Source organism: Typopeltis vanoorti, chromosome 1 (assembly GCF_054136105.1).
Source record: "Typopeltis vanoorti isolate ZY-2024b chromosome 1, IOZ_Tvanoo_1.0, whole genome shotgun sequence".
Lineage (NCBI taxonomy): Eukaryota > Metazoa > Arthropoda > Arachnida > Uropygi > Thelyphonidae > Typopeltis > Typopeltis vanoorti.
In genome coordinates this window covers 15,750,458-15,772,367 of record NC_143549.1, presented here as the reverse complement: position 1 = coordinate 15,772,367, position 21,910 = coordinate 15,750,458, and the positions used below count along the sequence as shown (strand labels likewise).

The window sequence follows — 21,910 nt, the reverse complement described above, 5'->3', positions numbered from 1 at the left end:
CTGCTTGTTTTAAACCATTTCCCCAAATCATCACCTGTTCTAACTGCTGCAACTGCATTCTTATAAACATCTTTTAAAATCTACTTTTTAAAATCTACTTTTAAATCTATTAGTTTTCTGTCAATTCCATAGGATTCTAGCACTGCTAATGTCACTTTCTGGTCGATACTGTCAAATGCCTTCTGAAAATCTGCAAAGCAAGAATATATGTTTTTGTTTTTTCTCCTAGCTTTCTCTGCTATTAACCGCATTGTCAAAATCTGTTGAATTGTAGTTCTATCTTTCCTAAATCCGCTTGCTCGTCTGCAAGGTATGCTTCCAATTGTGTTCTCAATCTTTCTGTCAATATCATCATCTCTATTTTTTGACATCTGTTAATTCTCTGTCAATACATGAGTCTCATCTACAAAAAGAGCTTTACTCATTTATTGCATTGTCAGAACTGCTTTTATGGAATTTCTCTACTTTGATTTGCTGGCCTATAGAGAGCAAGAGTAATGAATATGGTAAATGGTGAGTATCTAAGTTAGTGTTTCAAATGCCTCAAATTACTTCCTAATTATTTATGTTGGGGAGTAGGTCTTTGCTGACTCTTTTTTTTTTTAAGAATCACATTATTGGGGATATGTCCATGCCATTTATCCTAATTGAAGGCATGTTACTTCAAAACTGTTGATGGTATTGAGTAGTGATGTTTCATGTCATATCTGGGGGGCCATATGTAAACATGGCTTGATTGAGAGTTTTATAAAAATGAATTTTGGTTTGCGGTGATGATTAGAATTTTTAGATATTTGTTTGCTTTATGAGGTTGAAGTTCATACATTATCAATATGTATGAACCAAAGTACAAATTTTCTGGTTCTTGAAGAATGTGGGCGTTTAGTTTCTAATGTAGATGGTTTGGGACTGGCTGAATATTGGTATGAATGATATAATCACGTAATCACAAGAAAGATATTTATTTAACCAAATATTTCGGTCTGGAAATAGCAGACCATCGTCGGTGGTATTACAAGAACAGTTTAAAAAATATACAAGCTAGAATACTAACAATAGATCGTTGAAATTAGAACATGCCGCGTGATGTTATATCACTAAGTATGAAACGAAATATTTTGAAGTAGAAACATGATTGAATTTGCTATTAAAAAAAAAAAAAAAAAAAAAAAAAAAAAAAAAAATTAATGAGTAATCTTGATTAGGCTTTCCCAGATTTTTGATATAGATATGCAGTCATTACGATTCAGGTTGGGATGATGGAGCAAGGCCTCCACGCTTTCCTTGAACAAACGTTCGAACCTATAACGGGATCTATGTAAGAGGCGCGTTTTGGACCAAAGGATGCTGTGGTCAGTTTCAATCCCGTGTTGAGCCAAACCAGACTTTTCAGGTTTATTGTGAAGAATGGATGATTGATGTTCTTGGATTCTTTTTTCAAGAGAACGTCCAGTCTGTCCAAAGTAAGAGAGATCACAGTTGCAAGGAATTTGATAAACTCCAGGAAGAGATAAAGTTGAGCGTTTGTCTTTAGGAGAAGGAAATTGAGAAGACAATTTGTTAATAGGAGAATACGTAGCTGTTAAATCATATTTCTTCAAAATTCTTGCGATAGGTTCTGAAATACCGGAGATATAAGGAATAGGTACTCGACGTATTGAATCTTTGTTGTTTTGTGGAGGATTATAAGATGTAAGAAGACGTTGAATACTTTTTTCAGAAAAGCCATTGAGTTTCATGTGTTGCTGGATAGTAGAAAGTTCTTTCTGTAGATAATCAAAAGTAGAACAATTAGTTTTGGCTCTTTTGATGAGACATTTTATAATTCCTGTTTTATGACATGGATGATGGGCTGATTCTTTCAGAATATAACGACCTGTGAATGTTGGTTTCCTGTATACTGTAGTTCTCTTGAAAAAAGAATCCAAGAACATCAATCATCCATTCTTCACAATAAACCTGAAAAGTCTGGTTTGGCTCAACACGGGATTGAAACTGACCACAGCATCCTTTGGTCCAAAACGCGCCTCTTACATAGATCCCGTTATAGGTTCGAACGTTTGTTCAAGGAAAGCGTGGAGGCCTTGCTCCATCATCCCAACCTGAATCGTAATGACTGCATATCTATATCAAAAATCTGGGAAAGCCTAATCAAGATTACTCATTAATTTTTTTTTTTTTTTTTTTTTTTTTTTTTTTTTTTTTTTTTATAGCAAATTCAATCATGTTTCTACTTCAAAATATTTCGTTTCATACTTAGTGATATAACATCACGCGGCATGTTCTAATTTCAACGATCTATTGTTAGTATTCTAGCTTGTATATTTTTTAAACTGTTCTTGTAATACCACCGACGATGGTCTGCTATTTCCAGACCGAAATATTTGGTTAAATAAATATCTTTCTTGTGATTACGTGATTATATCATTCAGTCTTATGTCGCAAGTATCCTTAAAACAACGAATATTGGCATTGATTAACACAAAATTTTTGTTTCTGATGGCCTTTTTAAGGCCACCAGAAACAGCAAAAAAGTGTTTCTTTGCACTTGCTATTTTTCAAGAAACTTTCTCGATTTTTGCATAAAAGAGGTGTTATATATGTATAGTTTCATTTTGGTTTAGAAATATATTTTTAGAGTTGTAAGAAGTAATATGATTCCTCTGTAATTTCCTGGGTTGTTTAGATGCCTTTCTTATGGATTGATATTATTAAATCTTCCTTTGATTGGGATGGATGTTGGGTAGATGTTTCACCTATACTGAAGATGTTTAGTAATTTCTTCCAGAGAGCCTTTCTTCTATGTTTAAGTAGCCTCTCCTTATATCTAAAAATCTTGCTTCTTTTAGTACAGTTTCAATTACATGTATTTTAAAATTGTTACATCTAATAGGGATTTCTTTTTTAGATTATTATTTTTAGCATTTATATACTTGCATGCATACATATGAAAAAAAGTCTAGTTAATTTACTCTTATCAAACTTAAATAATTCAATTTCTTTGTGATTTGAAATGTATTCTCCCCATTTTATGCACTCATATTTTTGTATGCTTTTCAGCTTTTTGAGTTAAAAATGCAATAATTTAATTTGAAACTGAATTATGAAATTAACAAGAACACAGCAGCTTATCATTTATAGTTTTTAATTGAATCGTTCTATTTTGACTTGTTTTCAGACTTAGCAAGCAGAAGTTTAATGAAACTTATTGGCATCATAAATAGTCCTAAATTTTAAATATTAGTTTCATCCTTTGTCATTTCACATATTTTTGAAATATATAACTTTTACTTTGTATTATATACTTGAGAGGTAATTGCAAGTTTAATTCATATTTCTATTAAACTTGAAGTCCCTAATTGTTTATTTTAAGAGAATGTTCCAATTTGCTATAAGCTGACCTTTAGTTGAATGCAATCTTGATTTACTAGCATGCATAACCATAGCATACCTCCACTTATATAATAAAAATGCTTGTAATATTTTATGAACTTCTTTACATTTTTTTTTTTACTATTAGTCATTTCATCTTTTACTTCTGGCATAGAGTTTGAAATTTAAAACATTGTTTTAATGGTTTCATTTTTAATTATTTTTGTTTCCATCAGTTAATTTATATTTAGATTCTTAAAAAATCTTTAAAATAATTTGCATACATCTCTCTCTCACTTAATGTTTATTATTTGGTATGTTTATTTTTTGAAATTAGTAATCTAAAGATTAGTGATGAATAACAGACTTAATCTCTTATTAAATGTTCAAACATATCACAAAAAATCCAGCATGAATTTGGGCAGAAGTAAATGAAAACATTCAAATTTTCATTCACATTGTTGTAAAGGAATGACAGTTTGGTTGCTATACGTAAAGCCTTTACTCACAACAGCTAATAATTATAATTTGTTGATTATATTTTTGTAATTTTTAATTCCAGTCTTTATTTAAATTTAAATTATCTGATTTATAGGTTATGTCACTGCCTCAATGTATTAACTTCTGAAAATATTCATACAAAATTAAGTAATTAGAATTGAGCTATTTAAGCATAGCCTTCAATGTTTTTATTTATATAGCTCTTTGGATATGGTAAGCCAGTGAAAATGCAGATATTTATTGGGACTGACCAGGGCAAGATACAGCCTCATCTTTTCTACCAAGCAAGTAAGATTTATGGAAAGAATTCAACAGCATGTTCACAAAAAAAAATAGATGGAACAACAGTTTTGGAGACAGATATGCTTCCTGAGAAAGATATGACTGTTAAGTATGTTCATGTTTGATTTATAACATTGACTGCTTTATTGAAAAAAAAAAAAATATATATTTACACTTTAGCACTCTAATTTTTGTACTCATTAACTTTGAAGCATATAAAACTTTTGAATACATTTTCTGCCTTTTGTTTTTATATCAACTTCTTCCCCCCCCCCCCCCACACACACATGAAAGGTCCCAGGACCTATGATACAACAGTGCCATATGGGAACAAGAAAATAGAGAGAAGAAAGAAAGAATTTATTGATATCATTCTTGAAGAGCCAAAAAGTAAATGTGTGGTGGCAGGGGGGGGGGGGGGAATCAAGGAGAATAATGAAAAGTTGGTTCAGTCAGTTTGAAGTTGAACTGCATGTGAGTGTTGATCAATAGCAGCCCTTGTTCACACAGAGGAATGGTAGTGATCAGTTCACCTGAACATGGTTCACAGAATACTTATAGAAAAGACATAATGCAGCAACAGAGCATTTATGGGAAAATAATTTAAGGGAGTCAGAGAGAGAGAGAGAGAGAGAGAGAGAGAGTTGATCATTTAAGCAAATAGTTCTCCTCTGAATACAATCAAGCACTCTGAGGGATGCCCCTGGTGCACCGCCACTACCACCCCAAATGTGAGAATAGCATTCTAAGATTGGGAAGATTTGAGATTTATCAAATGGCAGTTGAGCCTGAGAGTACTATTCAATACCAGAAAGAATACCAAGCCTTTTTTGGAGGCTAAACAGGCCATGGACCTGATATATCTGTGCCAATAGGCTAGATGTAAAAGTCAGTCTAAATCTGATCCCAATTTTCTCTTCTCAGTTTGAAACAGCAGAATATTGTCATAAGTGAAAGAGTAAAGCATGCTATTATTATTTATTTGTTTTATGTATTTTTTTTTTCTTTCTGAGAAATGAAACAGGATTGCATTTCAGGGGCATTAAAATTGACAAGGTTATCGTTATCCTCAACCAGTTTGAGAATGGTAAGGAGATTGGTGTCTAAGGCATTGGCCATAGAATCTCTTTTGAAGCTTAAATAACCTGATCACCACAAGGCTTGGAGAAAGGAAAGGCACTGTAATCAAGAAAGTTATGAATAGAATTGGGTGTCAGAGATCACTGATCTATAGGAAGAAGAGTGCAGGTGAAAAGTACAGAGTCCAAGGATACTCCAGCACTGATTGAAACATCTGATGAAACCATTCACCATGATCCACAGTGTATGACTGGAGAGGAAGCTAGCAGTCTGTTCATAAAGTAGGAAATATCACAAGGTAGCAGCCTAATAAGAACACCACAGTGCCAAACTCGATGCACTGCCCTTAAACTATCAGGAGCAATCACTTGAGTTTCTCCTAACACCTCCACTGTCCATGTTTTGGAGGTGGAGAGGCGAGCTAGGAGAATGACAGAATTCACATTGGTGATCGCTATCCATATGTATATAAGCATTTTTGAAAATTGTTATTTCCAAATTACTACTTTGAAGACTGGTTCAGAATCGCTCCTTAAACCTGAGAAATCTTCATGAGGTTTTTTTTTTTTTTTTTTTTTTTTACTATTTAGCACTCTAATTTTTGTACTCATTAACTTTGAAGCATATAAAACTTTTGAATACATTTTCTGCACATTTTCATTAAGAAATAATCTTAAATTATTTCTTGATGCATGTGGGGGGACAAGCTTCTAAAAGAAGCTTGTCCCCCCCCCCCATACATCCAAAACAGTTTGTTCTTTCATAGTATTCTTGCAAAAATCTTCCTACAACTTTTGTTTAGCTACTTTTACATATCGCATAGCTTTCCTACAAGTTTTTAATAGCACTTGCGACATAATAAAGTTTTAGACATGCATTCACAACAATATAATAGTTTTATTACTGTAAATATTTCTACCAGAAACTAACTAGTCATCATCAGTGCATCAGCATAATCACAAGGTGAAGCTAGAACAACAAATTAATCCTATTTACAGTGTTGAGCCATGTGCTGGAATGACACCTAGTGGGTGGTTACAATTAAGGTCCAAATTTACTTGGACCTGTATGGTGAGTCCCTATCCTATACATTGCAGGCATCTCTGAGACAGTTTCTAAGATCCTGAAAAGATACAATTTAGTTCCTACATTTTTCTCAACAAAATCTCCCTTTTATCAACAAAATCTCCCTTTTGAATGCGGAAAATGCAAAGACTCACAGAAAAGATGGGCAGCCTTCTGAAGGGATGGTGCAGAACATCAGTAGAGTGGAAGTGATGGAGGCTATGAAGAGGATGAGGAATGGAAAATCGGTGGGCCCCGACAGGATTCCAGTGGAGGCATGGAAGGCACTGGGGGAAGAGGGAATTGACCTGCTGTGGGACCTGTTCATGAAAGTTTGCCAACAGGAAAATATACCCGAGGAATGGAGGGAGAGTACTCTTGTCCCCATCTACAAGGGTAAAGGGGATGCACAAGACTTTAAAAATTACAGAGGAATAAAGCTGATGTCCCACACAATGAAAATCCTAGATAGGGTTCTTGATGGAAGATTAAGGAAGGAGGTAGAGATTGCAAAGGAACAATTTGGCTTCATGCCTGGTAGATCAACAACAGATGCTATCTTTGGGTTACGGCAGATGATGGAAAAGTTTCGAGAGAAACAATGGGAGCTACATCTGGCATTTATTGATCTGGAGAAAGCATATGATAGAGTGCCAAGGCAAGAAGTCTGGAGGTGTCTGAGGGAGAAGAAAGTTCCGGAGAAATATGTCAGGTTGGTGCGGGAGATGTACAGAAATGTGAAGACAAGTGTTTGGACCTGTCTTTTCAAGTAACAGTTGGCTTGCATCAAGGGTCAGCATTAAGTCCATTTCTGTTTAACATTGTGATGGAGGAGGTGAGAGAAGATGCGCCTTGGACAATGTTGTATGCAGATGACATCTTGCTGTGTGCAGATTCATGAGAAGAAGTGGGAACTAAAGTAGAAAGATGGAGAAACGTGCTGGAAGAGAGAGGTATGATACTGAGCAGAAGTAAGACAGAGTATATGTGTTGCACAGTGGGTGGCGGCCAGGAGACAGACCTGGAGCTGGAAGTAAATGTCATCAGGAAAGTGGGGGACTTTAGATACTTAGGTTCAACAGTGGAGGAAGATGGAGGAGCCGAGAAGGAAGTGGGATGCAGGATACAAGCGGGTTGGAGGAACTGGAGGGAGATGGCTGGAGTGTTATGCGATAAGAGGGTGCCGATCAATCTGAAAAGCAAAATCTATAGGACAGGTAGTGAGGCCAGCTATGACATATGCTATTGAAACTGTGGCCCTGAGGAAAAATAACATCAGCAGGATGGAAGTAGCAGAGATGATAATGCTTAGGTGGATGTGTGGTGTGACCAGAAAGGATCGTCTGAGAAATGACTATGTGAGGGGAACAGTGAAAATTATGAACTTAGGAGCGAAGATATAGGAGGCAAGGTTGAGATGGTTTGGTCATGTGATGAGGAGGGAGGATGAATATGTGGGAAGAAGGGTCATACAGATGGATGTGCAAGGAAGGAGAAAGCGTGGGTGGCCAAAGAAGAGATGGAGGGAGCTGGTAGAAGAGGACTTGAGGATGAAGAACTTGGATGTGGTGACAGCCCAAGACAGGAGGATGTGTAGGAGACTCATCATCAACAGTGACCCCACTTAAGTGGGAGAAGCTGCAGAAGAAGAACAAAATCTCCCTTATCATCCATGAAAGATAAACAGTCCTCTCTCTCTCTCTCCCTGTTGTTTACCAGATTCAGTGTGAATGCTTCTGCTTGTACTTTGGACAAACAGGACGCTCTGTTGAAAAATGACAAGAACACCAATTTTATATGAATGATGATATCCTATGGACCAATACTTGCCTTTTACATCAGTGCAGGTTTAAGTTGGAGCAGTTATTTAAAGTGAGTTCTAAAGCACTTCTACACTTCCCAAATTTAAATTAGTATGACTGCCTCTCTATTATTAAGATTTGGGAGAGTTTCATCCTCATAAATGGCAAGCAGTAGTGCATCTCCCCTTATTTTAATTAATTTAATTTTTTTAAATATAATATAATGCTACGTCATTCATTTCATTATTATTAAGAGAGACCTTAATGAGTTCCATACTATTTCCACCAGCTGTCACCTGTTCTTGAATTCATTCATGCTGCATGCACACACAACATCCAATGACAATCCATTCCAATCACGCACCATTCTATGAGAGAAAAATCTAGCCCCCATCCCCTTCTTAACAGCATTCATTCTTAACTTCCAAGAATACCCTCGCATCTTTTCCCCACCTTCCATCAATTCTCTATAGCCCTTTCAGAAGTTTTTAAATCTCAATTATATCATCCTTCTCTCTCTCTCTCTCTCTCTCCTGTTTGCTATGCTAGTGGCTACAGCTTAGAAATTCTCATATACTAATGGTCTACAAAGGAATCTTCACTCACATGGCTCCTTCAACAGAAACCAGGGTCTCATCTTAAATTATTTCTGGAAGTTATTAATCAGATCTCTAAACAGATTGAAATTTAACTTTTCCAACAGCCATCTGCAAAGTGATGGCTAAGAAGTACTACATATCAAAATATATCTTGTTTTGATTACTATTCTAATGGTTTATCTGAGTTTTACTTTGTAGCTTTTCTTTATTATACCACCCAGAAGATACTGCTGATAATAGGTCTACAAAAGTAGTTAATGCATTTGTACCTAATACTAACAACTATTAAACCTAGATATTCTATTAATAAACTGTGGTTGTAAAATTTAATATCAAAGTGTAAGCTGTTATATTTGTTATTAGCAAATAAACTCATCAGTTTACTTACTGATTTCAGTTGTGACTGTGTTGGCATTTTAAAGGAACGAAATGTTGATGTAGAGCAACGTCTTTTGCAATGTGGTGGAACACGGAGTAAAAAAAGAAGCACACGATGCCGTATAGTATTTCGTGTGTCCTTCCCTTCCAAAGGGAATATGATCGAAACACTTCAAGTAGCTTCAGCATCAATACTTTGCAGTAAGTTTTTCTTTTCCTTTATTTCATTTATCAGTTTGCACTTTTCGTTATGAAATATGAAAATAATAATAATACTAATAATAATGAAAATAATAATAATAACCACTATACAAGAATGTGTAGTACTATGTCATTTATTATTACAGCAGTTAAACTTGACACTCTTTTTTGATTATGCACTACAGAACCAGCTAATTTATCATTTGCAACATAATACTAATGTTTTATGTTACAAATATATACATTTGTATGTTATATATTCTTCTTCTTCAACTTTTCCCACTTAAGTAGGATTGCTATTTCTAGTGAGTCTTCTCCATACCCTCCTGTCTTGGGCTGTAGCCACATCCAAGTTCTTCATCCCAAGTCCTCCTCCACCATCAAAATCCCTCCATCTCTTCTTTGGCTGCCCGCACTTCCTCCTCCCATGCACATCCATCTGCATGACCTTTCTTCCCACATACTCTTCCTCCCTCCTCATTACATTACCAAACCATCTCAACCTTGCCTCCTGTATCTTTGCTCCTAAGTTCATAACTTAGGAGCAAAGATAGTCGTTGCCTAATTGTTATATAGTTAAAAGTATATCTCCAAATTATCTTTATGTAATAATATTTCTTTTTATATTAAAATAAAAGTAATTTTTGTTTATATATATATATATATTCTGTGTATATATATATTCTGTGTATTTATATGTTAACAAAATAAACATTTTTGAAAATTTTTATTATTAAAAATTCATTATTAATGAATTTTAGTGATTACAATGTTCAACTACTGTTAAATAAAATTTATTTTTATGTATGCGTATAAACTGTTTTGTACTTTTAAAAAAAGTAAAATTTTTCATGGAAACTTATTTTATGGGGGTGCTGAAAAAGTTTTGCACAAGGACGCCTCCTACCCACGGGACGGCACTGTGTGTGTATGGGCTGAAATAAAAAAAATAAAAAATAGAGGAAGATGGAATGCGCAGTAAAGTTCCTTTTATTGGAACTGCTCAAATTAATGTATTCCTATTGTCTGAGTGATTATTCTTCATGCCTACATCAGAAAAATGAGGACGTAAGTATTCATAGTGAAGAATTTATGCAGACACAACACACATGTTAAAATAATTACTTTACTTAACATTTAGAAAGTAAAATTCGATGTTTTGACCTCTGTATTGAGGTCATCATCAGGAAAACATACATATGTACAAAAACTCCATGACATGGCAATATATAAAAGTAAGAGAAATCTAAACGTTTGTTAATCATTTACCCTAGCCTGACTTCAGGCAGAAAAAATAAAAATAAATAAAAAATAGAACTACATTAAACAATTTCTAAAGTTCTCTCGTATTGAGATTTTCTTCTGTTTGGGGTTGTTCTGGTTGTTATATGGGTTGAAGATGAGTCCTCCACATTCTTGGAATAATTAATCTTTGGTGCAGTGGAGGGACTTGGTGCCTTTCCAGTAAATTCTGTGGCATGTTTGGAGTGCATGGTCTGATAGGCCTGTTTTACCATACTGGAGGTATTTAATGTAGTGTTTGTGTTCATCTTTTCTGATTGGGATGGTGCATCCTGTTTTCCATATGTACAGTAGGTTACAGGTACATTGAATTTTGTAAACCCCTGGGTGGGCCTGGTATGGAAGAGGATCTTTGAAAGAGCTAAGTAAATTTCTTAATTTTGCCAGGGGTTTGAAGATTGTTTTAATGCTATATTTAAGTAGTGTTCTATCTATTTTTTTTGAAATACCCTTAATGTAAAGTATGGCTATGGCATTCCTGTAATCTTTATTACTTTTAATGTTTGATTAATAATTTCAAATTCTTGGTTCAGAGCTTGTTCACTGGAGCAAATTGTTAGGGCTCTGTATTTGAGGGTGCTGATAACTCCTAGTTTTTGTGTTAGATGTGGTTTTATTGTATGTATTGGCCTGTGTGTGTGTGTGTGTGTATAGGTTTGCGGAAGACTGTGAAGAAGAGGCAGTCTGAGCGAAGACGTGATGAGTGTGTCTAGAAAAGGAAGAGAGTTGTTGTTTTCGATTTCAATGGTGAATTGGATGCTTTTGTGTTGTTTATTCAGGTAACTTAAGAATGTATTTGATGTTTCGCAGCTGTAGGGCCAAATGGCGAAAATATCATCAACATAAAGCTAATAAATCTTGTCATTGAGTGTGTGATGTTTCTAATCTTGTTTATGGAGTATTGGGTATTTTTTATATAGGAGGGGAGAATGATCAACCAACTCCTTGAGTGTGACCGCTAATTTCTTGGCTAAGTGATAATTAGGACTGTCAGTTCCTTCAACTATTGCTCATAGTGGCATATTTGTTTTGTGTATTTTTGGCAGACCATAAATTCTGGGAGTGCAGGCATAATGTGGTATTCGTTTTTTTGTTGTTTCCTCTGACCAAGTGATCACTGATTTGATTAATTCAGTTGTTTTCTTTTTTATACGGTTTCTAGGATTGTAGTTCACCATTTGGTATGTGTTGTGGTTGGATACCAATCGGTTAATTTTTTTCAGGTATGCTGTCCGATTGAGGACAACCATAGCATTACCTTTATCTGCTTTTGTAATCATGATGGCTGGATTATTTTTTAAGTATTTAAGGGCCAATTTTTCTGCTCTGGTTAGATTGTAACTTAGTTGTTTATTAGAGTTTAATATATATGATTTTTCTATTCATATTTTGTGTTCTAAATTGGAGGCCCCATTTGACCCCACAGCTGCAAAACATTAAATACATATATTCCTAAGCCACCTGAACATACAATACAAATGTATCCAATTCACCATTGAAATCGATTGCTCCAATGAATAAGCTCTGAACCAAAAATTTGAAATTATTAACCAAACATTTGTAAAAAATGGCTACAATAAAAAAAGTTCACAAATTCCTCCATAAAAATTCCACTAAAAGCAAAAAAGATTACAAGAATGCCATAGCCATACCTTACATTAGGGGTATTTCAGAAAAAAATAGAAAGACTACTTAAATACAACATTAAAACAACCTTCAGACCCCTGGCAAAATTAAGAAATTTACTTAGCTCTTTCAAATATCCTCTTCCATACCTGGCCCACCCAGGGGTTTACAAAATTCAGTGTACCTGTAACCTATCTTACATAGGGGAAACAGGATTCACCATCCCAATCAGAAAAGATGAACACAAATGCCACATTAAATACCTCCACTATGGTAAAACAGGCTTATCAGACCACACACACACACACACACACTCCAAACATGCCACAGAATTGAGTGGAAAGGCACCAAGTCCCTACACTGCACCAAAACCTGGTTTGAAAGAAAATTCAAAGAAGCTTATGACATGCTGAAACATCATCCAAATCTGAACAAAAATGATGGATTAATTATTTCAAGAATGTGGAGGACCTACCTTCAACCCATATAACAACCAGAACTACCCCAAACAGAAGAAAATCTCAATATGAGAGGACTAGAAATTATTTAATGTAGTTCTTTGTTTTTTAATTAATTTATTTATTTATTTCATTTTTTTTTCACCAGAGGTCAGGCTAGGGTAAATGATCAACAAACATTTAGATTCATTCTTACTTTTGTATAGTACTGTGTTATGTAGCTTGTATACTGTACAATTATATGTCTTCCTGATGCCTCAATATGGAGGTCGAAATGTCGAATGATGTTACTTTCTTAATGTTAAGTAAAGTAAATATTTTAACGTGTGTTGTGTCTCCATAATTCTTCATTATGAATTCTGACCACCATGTAACCCTAAAAGAAAGAGGATGCAAGTATATTAGTTAAGTGAGGCCTTTTAATGACCGTTATTATCTTTTAAGGAATTTGAGAAATATGACAGAATGAATCAATGAGCAAAAAGAATAACATAAGTGGTGCAAAAGAAAGTTATCATCTAAGAGTGAAACTGCAGAACCTTCAGCTGAATGCTGTGTTCAGTTTGTTTAGTATTGGAAATTCTGATGTTATCTCTCAGAATTGTATTTAACAGAGAGTCAGAAAGTGAAGGAGTTTCATTGAGCTCATATTCAAAATTCTGTGAATGGCCATGTAATTATTCTTTGTACATGTTAAGAATTAGAAATTAATTTAGTATTTTTGATTCTATAAGGAATGTCAGATCTCTTTAAAGATATAAAGTGAATTACTTAGTATACAGAATTTGTGTTTATTGTATATATATTTATATATTTGCAGTAATATTCATCATCATCAAACTCCTGCCATGTACCCTCAAGGGTTGTACAGGATATGACAATACTACATGAAAAAAATTGCATCATTACTAACTTCCTATCTACAATTTTCCTCCAAATCAGTCTGTTACTTGTCAAGACTCCAACATTATCAGATCTTATATTTCTATCATCTAAGGCACTTTGTACCGTATCAATCCACCTATATCTTGGTCTTCCTCTGGGTCGTTTTCCTGCCAACCTGGCAGAGAACACTTGTTTTGCTAATCTTTCCTCTCCCATTCTATTTAAGTGACCATACCACCTGAGATTAGCTCTGCTAACGCATTCCTGGATGCTGACAATGTCAAGTTCTTTCCTAATATCCTCATTTTTTTAATATGATATTGCCATTGATGCCATCTGTTCACGCCTCTAATCTTTCTCAGGACTCTCATATCTGCGGTCTCTAGTCTTTGGTCAAGTATTTTACTTCTGACCTAGCTCTCAGATACATAAGTTAAAACTGGTTTGAACACTGTCTTGTATACAGCTAATTTAGTGTTCTGACTAATTTCTCTCTTATTCCATATGAATTTATTCATTTGACTTCCCACCATACCAGCTTTGCTAATTCTGTTGTCTATTTCTATATTTAATTTACCATCTTCAGTAAAAATCGTGCCTAAGTAGCTGAAATGTTTTACTTGTTCCACAGGTTCTCCATTCACAACACAGTTGACATTTTCAATGATTCTGCTTTTTTCATTGTCTTTGTCTTTTTAATACTGACCTTCATACCATATCTATTATAACAGTTATTCAATTTAATAAATTTAGTTTAATCCTTTATCCAAGTGTGAGCAAACAAAGTTTGCACCTGAAAGTATCTTCAGGACTGGGTTAAGGTGGTACACACCAGGGCAACTCGTTGCAAAGGTGGAGCAAGCTACCAACACTCCTATCTCCTATATCTCCTATAATGCAAAACACATCTCCTTGCGGATATGTCTAATGTTATGCATTAAGGGAAATACTCGTTGCAAAGGTGGAGCTTGCTCCACCTTTGCAACGAGTTGCCCTGGTGTGTACCACCTTAACCCAGTCCTGAAGATACTTTCAGGTGCAAACTTTGTTTGCTCACACTTGGATAAAGGATTAAACTAAATTTATTATACTCTAACCAAGTGAAAAATAAACTTTCAACATCTTTCTCTAAATCCAGAGTAAATTATTAAAAAAGGGTGGCACACCAATTGGCAATTCCTATAGGTAGAGATGACCTACTAATGCTTCTGCCTGATATCTCCACTTGGGCCTGGCTCCCACTGAAGAGACCTCAATAAAGGTCGAAACTAGTCTGGGTAGTGGCCCTTCCCTTAATGCATAACATTAGACATATCCGCAAGGAGATGTGTTTTGCATTATAGGAGATATAGGAGATAGGAGTGTTGGTAGCTTGCTCCACCTTTGCAACGAGTTGCCCTGGTGTGTACCACCTTAACCCAGTCCTGAAGATACTTTCAGGTGCAAACTTTGTTTGCTCACACTTGGATAAAGGATTAAACTAAATTTATTATACTCTAACCAAGTGAAAAATAAACTTTCAACATCTTTCTCTAAATCCAGAGTAAATTATTAAAAAAGGGTGGCACACCAATTGGCAATTCCTATAGGTAGAGATGACCTACTAATGCTTCTGCCTGATATCTCCACTTGGGCCTGGCTCCCACTGAAGAGACCTCAATAAAGGTCGAAACTAGTCTGGGTAGTGGCCCTTCCCTTAATGCATAACATTAGACATATCCGCAAGGAGATGTGTTTTGCATTATAGGAGATATAGGAGATAGGAGTGTTGGTAGCTTGCTCCACCTTTGCAACGAGTTGCCCTGGTGTGTACCACCTTAACCCAGTCCTGAAGATACTTTCAGGTGCAAACTTTGTTTGCTCACACTTGGATAAAGGATTAAACTAAATTTATTATACTCTAACCAAGTGAAAAATAAACTTTCAACATCTTTCTCTAAATCCAGAGTAAATTATTAAAAAAGGGTGGCACACCAATTGGCAATTCCTATAGGTAGAGATGACCTACTAATGCTTCTGCCTGATATCTCCACTTGGGCCTGGCTCCCACTGAAGAGACCTCAATAAAGGTCGAAACTAGTCTGGGTAGTGGCCCTTCCCTTAATGCTAACATTAGACATATCCGCAAGGAGATGTGTTTTGCATTATAGGAGATATAGGAGATAGGAGTGTTGGTAGCTTGCTCCACCTTTGCAACGAGTTGCCCTGGTGTGTACCACCTTAACCCAGTCCTGAAGATACTTTCAGGTGCAAACTTTGTTTGCTCACACTTGGATAAAGGATTAAACTAAATTTATTATACTCTAACCAAGTGAAAAATAAACTTTCAGTTATTCAATTTAGTCAGAGAATCTTGCAGACTTGTAGCAGATTTATTTCGAAGTATAACATCATCCGCATAAAGCAAAGAGCTGCCGTTAACATCTCCAAATTTGATATCATGTTTAATACCACTTTCCTTCATAATGTGATCCATATAGATAATGAATAACAGAGTGGATAATGTACATCCTTGTCTCACACCAGATTTAACATTAAACCATCTTCCTGTACTTCCTTCAATTCTAACTGCTGACTTACAACTCAAATAAAGACTAAGTATTGCTTGATATAATGCCCCACTCACACCATATAACTGTAGCGTATTGAATAGCTTCTCTCTTGACACCTTGTCATATGCCTTTTCCAGATCTACAAAACTTAAATACAGATCTTTGTTATATTCCCATGATTTCTCAACTATTTGTCATAAAGTGAAGATCTGATCCTGACAGCCTCTATTTGGCCTGAATCCAGTTTGTTCTTCGCCAAGCTTTTCTTCCACAATTCCTCTCAACCGTTTCTCAAGTAGACTTGCATAGATCTTGCCAGGAACACTCAGTAGGGAAAACCTCTGTAATTCTCACATTCAGTTTTATTTCCCTTTTTATATATGGGTACTATGAGAGCTCTACTCCAATCATCGGGAATTTGTCCCTCTGTCCAGGCTTTCTGAACTATACAGTGCAGCCACTGTAAGACTTATACCACCTTACTTCAGCATTTCTGGATGAATATCATCTACTCCCTGCTGCCTTTCCTCATTTCAAGCCTTTGATGGTTTTTTTCTACTTCAAGTATGGATATGTATTCCTGACTGTATGCCTGTTGAATGTTTTTCACCACTGTGCTATCACGGCTTGTTTCATTTAGCAATTTTTGGAAGTAATTACTCCATACTTCAAGGATATCTTTTTCTCCTGTTTTCATGTCACCTTTATCATCTCTAACTCCTTTTACAGCACTCTTTCCTCCATTTCTAAGCTTCTTCAACAACCTCCAGAATATCTTACCACCTTCTTGATATTTTTTTCTATGTTCTTGCCAAAGTCCTCCCATGATTTTTGTTTAGCTAGTTTTACATAGTGTTTCACTTTCTTACATTTGTCTCTGTATTCTCTAAAGCAAAAGCTGACTTATTTGCCAGGAACTTTTGATATGCTTTCTTCTTTTCCTTCACTGCCTCTTTAACTTCCTGTGTCCATGGAGTTCTAATTTTTCTATCCTTGCAGACATCTTCACCACATGCCTCTCTGTCAATCAATCTCAATCAATCACGGCTTTCTTCAAGGCTTGCCACTGAATCTCCAAGGTTTGATTCCTGTTCTCAAACTCTTTCATTTTTTCTTCAATAATCTTTGTGTATTTCAATCTACAGTTCACATCTGAGAGCTGCCCAACTTTTATTCGCTTTAATCCTTTCTTAAGTGTTATTCTTTTCAATATGAAATTCAATTTTAACCTGATCAAGACTAAATAGTGATCACTTCCAATTTCAAATTCTCTGTACACTCTGGTGTCCTGCACCAGGGAGAAAACATCACTATCAACAATGACATAGTCAGTGAGACTTTTCTTATTCCTTGCCTCTTCTCTCCATGTGAATTTGTGCACATTTTTATGTTGGAACATGGTGTTAGTAATAACCAGTCCATGTCCTGAGCAGAAATCCAACAGATATTTGCCATTATTATTAGCTTTGATCTTTTCTCCAAATTTTCCCAATATATTTCTGTATGTCTCACACTTATTTCCTACTCTGCTATTTAGATCCCCAGCAAGGACCAACTTTTCCTTTTTCATTGTGTCAGTTGCTTTTTCTAAAGCCTCAAAAAATTCCTCCACTTCTACCTTAGTAGAACCTTCTGTGGGATGGGATAGGCACAAATAAGTCTCATTGTCCAGTTCCCCATTCTCATATTTGCCCACATTACTCTACTTGAGACTGACTGCCATTCAAGAAGATTAGCCTCATATTTTGTTGAATACTATGGCTACTCCTTCTTTTCCTTGATTGTCATTGCCTGAATGTAACATTTTGTATTTATTGCTCAGAAAGCTCTCGCCAGTTTTGGTCTTTTTTGTTTCAGTCACCCCTATTATGTCAATCTGGTATTTATCTAATTCCTCAGCTAGCTCCGTTTCTTTGCCATTCAGGCTTCTTACGTTGATAGTACCGATCTTTAACTCTGGTGATGTTGAGTTGAGGTGTGTTTTCAGATTTGTTCCAGTAGCCGACTTTTCGCTGTTCTCCCTGGTTCCCTGGCGAAAAGAACGGGGGCCTTGTTTAACCGGTCGACGCCCCAGCTGGCATGAAATTTTGTCATGTTGGACCATCATTTTTTTATTTTGGTTTAACCAATAAGAATACAATTTGGTTGGCTAAATCCCAAATTGTCAGCCCATCCTTGTTCGTTCAGTATCCAGGTACATACCCAACAGGGTGCACCACGAGTAGGTGAGGATTGGACATTATGTCAGAAGCCCTGGTCGGTTCTCTGCATTCCTTTAAAGGCTATGTTGAGGTCTCCTTTCAGTTATGCAGCTTTGACCCTTAAGCAGCTTTGTTCTTTAGAATACATAGCATCTCAGTCTTTGAAGTCAGTGCACATCATAGATACAAATCTGAAACATTCTAACCAGCTAAAGTAAAAATTATATATAATACATTTTTATCATACTCCACGACAGATTTTAATATATAGGTAAAATATATGTGGAAATAACATAATTGCAGCAGTCAAGCTACATATATAACCTTTATTCTGCATTTGAACTATTGGATATCGATAGTGTATTCAGGATATGATGAAAAAAAGAATGAAAGAGAAGTGGCACTTATATTTAGTGAAGAGACAAATAAAAATTTAGTGAATTGAAATTCTATAAGTGCTTGAATAATAATAATAATAATAATAGCTAGATTATATTCATGATGTATTAAATTAATCATCATACAGATTCATGCACCAATAAACAATATAAAGGTTTTGAAGAAAAGGAGATATTTTATGATAAATTACATTATTGCATAAAACAGAAACTTAAGCATATCATATGATTATTGGAAGTTTTTTCACTTGGTTATACTATAAATTAAAGATACCAAGAAATTATATACTTGGTTTAATCCATTATCCAAGCTATCCATACTAAGGCAAGTGATGTGGAGTTGCTCTAGTCCTGAAATACTTCAGTCATCAACTTGTTTGCTTACACTTGGTAAAGGATTTCTTTATCAAGTGTAAGCGAACATAAAGACATATATAATTTCTTGGTATTTATAATTTCTTGGTATCAAAGATGTGGAGTTGCTCTAGTCCTGAAAATACTTCGGGCATCAACTTGTTTGCTTACACTTGGTAAAGGATTAAACCAAGTATATAATTTCTTGGTATCTTTAATTTATGATATGATTATTCTTATGGAATATAAATGCCATAAAAGAAATAATGAAGATGAGAGAGATAGGTAACGAAGCATGTGGGCAAAGAAATGAGAATGAAGATTTACCAACAATTTGTAATAATCTTCTGATGGAAGGAAGCTTATTCAAATATAATTACATATATTAAATGGCCCCAATATTATCGAATGATAAAAACACAAGCCATATTGATCACATTGCATTTAAGGATAGCTTTAAAAATTCACCCATAGATGTTAAAGCAAGGCAAGGGATTTTGTAGGATCTGACCATCACTTAGCAACAGCTAAACTTAAAGCTGTTCAGAAAATTAAAAATCAAAATGAAAGGATAAGGTCTGATATGTCTAAGACAAAATAAATGAAATAAAGGAAAATTTTTCTGTTATGGTAAATAATTAATTTCACATTTTCAAGAATGGTGAACTAGAAAGTGAAAAGAAAGAAGAAAGTCCTGAAGACATGATAGAAGTGAGATGAAAAATTTTAGGATAGTATATAATGAGGTGGTGAGAGACAGTTTGGGCACTAAGAATCAAAGATTAATTGACTTCGAAATTCAACTTAGAAATTATAGAAAGACTAGTTAAAAGAATCAGTAAGTTAAAAAGAGGAATTACATGGACAACATGGAAAAAAGAATATTAGGCCACATTAAAAATTGAACGTGGTTACAAGGAAAATACGGTGTGAAAGAAGGGTACAAAGTGAATGATACACATACCAGTCACTCAGAAACTTTTTTATTTAATGTCGTGTTGGACCTCCTATGCCAAACAGCACATATGCAGCTTGGCATAGTTTCCACAAGTTGTTGGATTGCATTTACAGCTACAATATATCAATTGTTCACTAGGCAGTCCTTTAACTGGCTCAGAATTCATGTAAGAGGACATTGCTCTGGGATCTATTTTTTAACATGTCCCATACATTCTCAGTGGGATTCAAATCTGGGCCTTTTTTTTTTTTTTTTTTTTTTTTTTTTTTTTTTTTTTTTTTTGTAGCCATGGAAGATGGTGGAAGTTGCTGTCATGCTCATTGAAATACTGCTGATCAATTATGGGATGAACAGTAGCATTGTCATCTGTGAAACAACCATCACCTACTGGATAAAAAGTCAACATTGAAGGATGAACCTGATTGGCCACAGTGTTCAGATATGCTTGGAGGATACCTAACCTTCCAGGAATATCAGAGGACCTATTCAGTACCTGCAGAACATGCTCCACATCATGATACCATCTCCAGAACTTAGAGTTATGCTTACAAGGCAAGCTGGGCTCATTGCTTCAATGGGGCTCCTGCCTAAGTCTCTCCTACTGACTGTACAGAACAAGGAGTACTGTGACTTGTTGAACCACGACTTTTTTTGCAGTCTTCCAATGTCCAGTCACAGTGTCCCTGACACCACTGTAGATGACCTTTACAGAACTTGAAAACACATGCAACTGCTCAGTTTCCTGTGTTCTGTTGATGATTAATGACTAGAAACATTCTTAAATAAATAATAAATTACACAATAAACACAGTAATTAGTAAGTAACTAAGTTCCTCTTCAGAATGCGTCCAAATAGCAAAGACATCATCAAATTAACTTTAATGAAATAAAGGTATAAATATTTCGTACTAAAATTAACAGTACATCATCAATGTAGACAACAACCAATTCAAAGGAATGAAATACAAAGTACATAACAGTCAGTGGATTACCAATTAAAACTGTTGCCACATGCTAGAAATTATATGAATAAAATATTAAATAATTCTTAAAAACTATTTCTTTGATAGTTACATAAGACAAGAATCTCCCAAACTTTTGGGAGAGAGAGAGATAATCATTTCAATTCAGATTTGGCCGATGTAAAAGGGCTTCTCAACTTTCCTTGAAAAGGTGTTCGTATTTAAACTTGCATCTATGGAGAAGATGAGCTTTATCCCACTGGATATTGTGTTTAGTGTCAATACTATGTTATGCCAGACTAGATTTTTGAGGTTTCACATATTCAATATAATACTGATGTTCATTCATTCTTTTTTCCACAGAATGGCCTGTTTGCCCAAAGTATGTTAAGTTATTCACACATCTGGTAAACACCAGCTAATGATAGAAGTGCCAGTTTGTCTTTTGTAAATGGCAACAGGTGAGAAATTTTGTTGATAGGAAAATATGTGGGAATGGGATGATACTTCTTCAAAATTCTAGCAATCGGTTCTGAGATGCCAGAAATATAAGGGATTAGAACCCTGCGGTCTGTTGAAGAATCCTGACGTGTTAGAACATAGAAGTCAATTATCTGTTGGATTTGATTAGGGTTGTAACCATTAAATTTCATTAACATTTTGATAGTGAAAAGTTCTTGTTGTAAGCTTGAGGGAGAGGAGCACACTTTATGTGATCTATTAATTAAAGACTTGATAATGCCAGTTTTTTGAGAGGTGTGATGAGCAGACTTTTGAGGAATGTATATGCCAATAAAGGTAGGTTTCGATAAACACTGGTTGATAAATTACCAGAGGCTGTTCGTGTAAGAAGGATGTCCAAGAATGATAAACTACCAGCCTTTTCTTTTTCCATGGTAAACTGAATGCATGGGTGAATATTGATCTGTTGTAG

General features: G+C 35.2%; 1 protein-coding gene across 2 annotated transcripts in view; it reads left to right on the top strand.

Moving 5' to 3' along the window:
* Window positions 1-21,910, top strand: part of NFAT (nuclear factor of activated T cells 3) — a 317,259-nt gene that overhangs the window by 97,830 nt on the left and 197,519 nt on the right. For both annotated transcript variants that reach the window (XM_090396732.1, XM_090396722.1), the window contains exons 4-5: window positions 4,074-4,264; window positions 9,099-9,280. In XM_090396732.1, coding sequence (XP_090252858.1) covers window positions 4,074-4,264; window positions 9,099-9,280 — 373 coding nt within the window. The remainder of the gene's footprint in view (window positions 1-4,073; window positions 4,265-9,098; window positions 9,281-21,910) is intronic.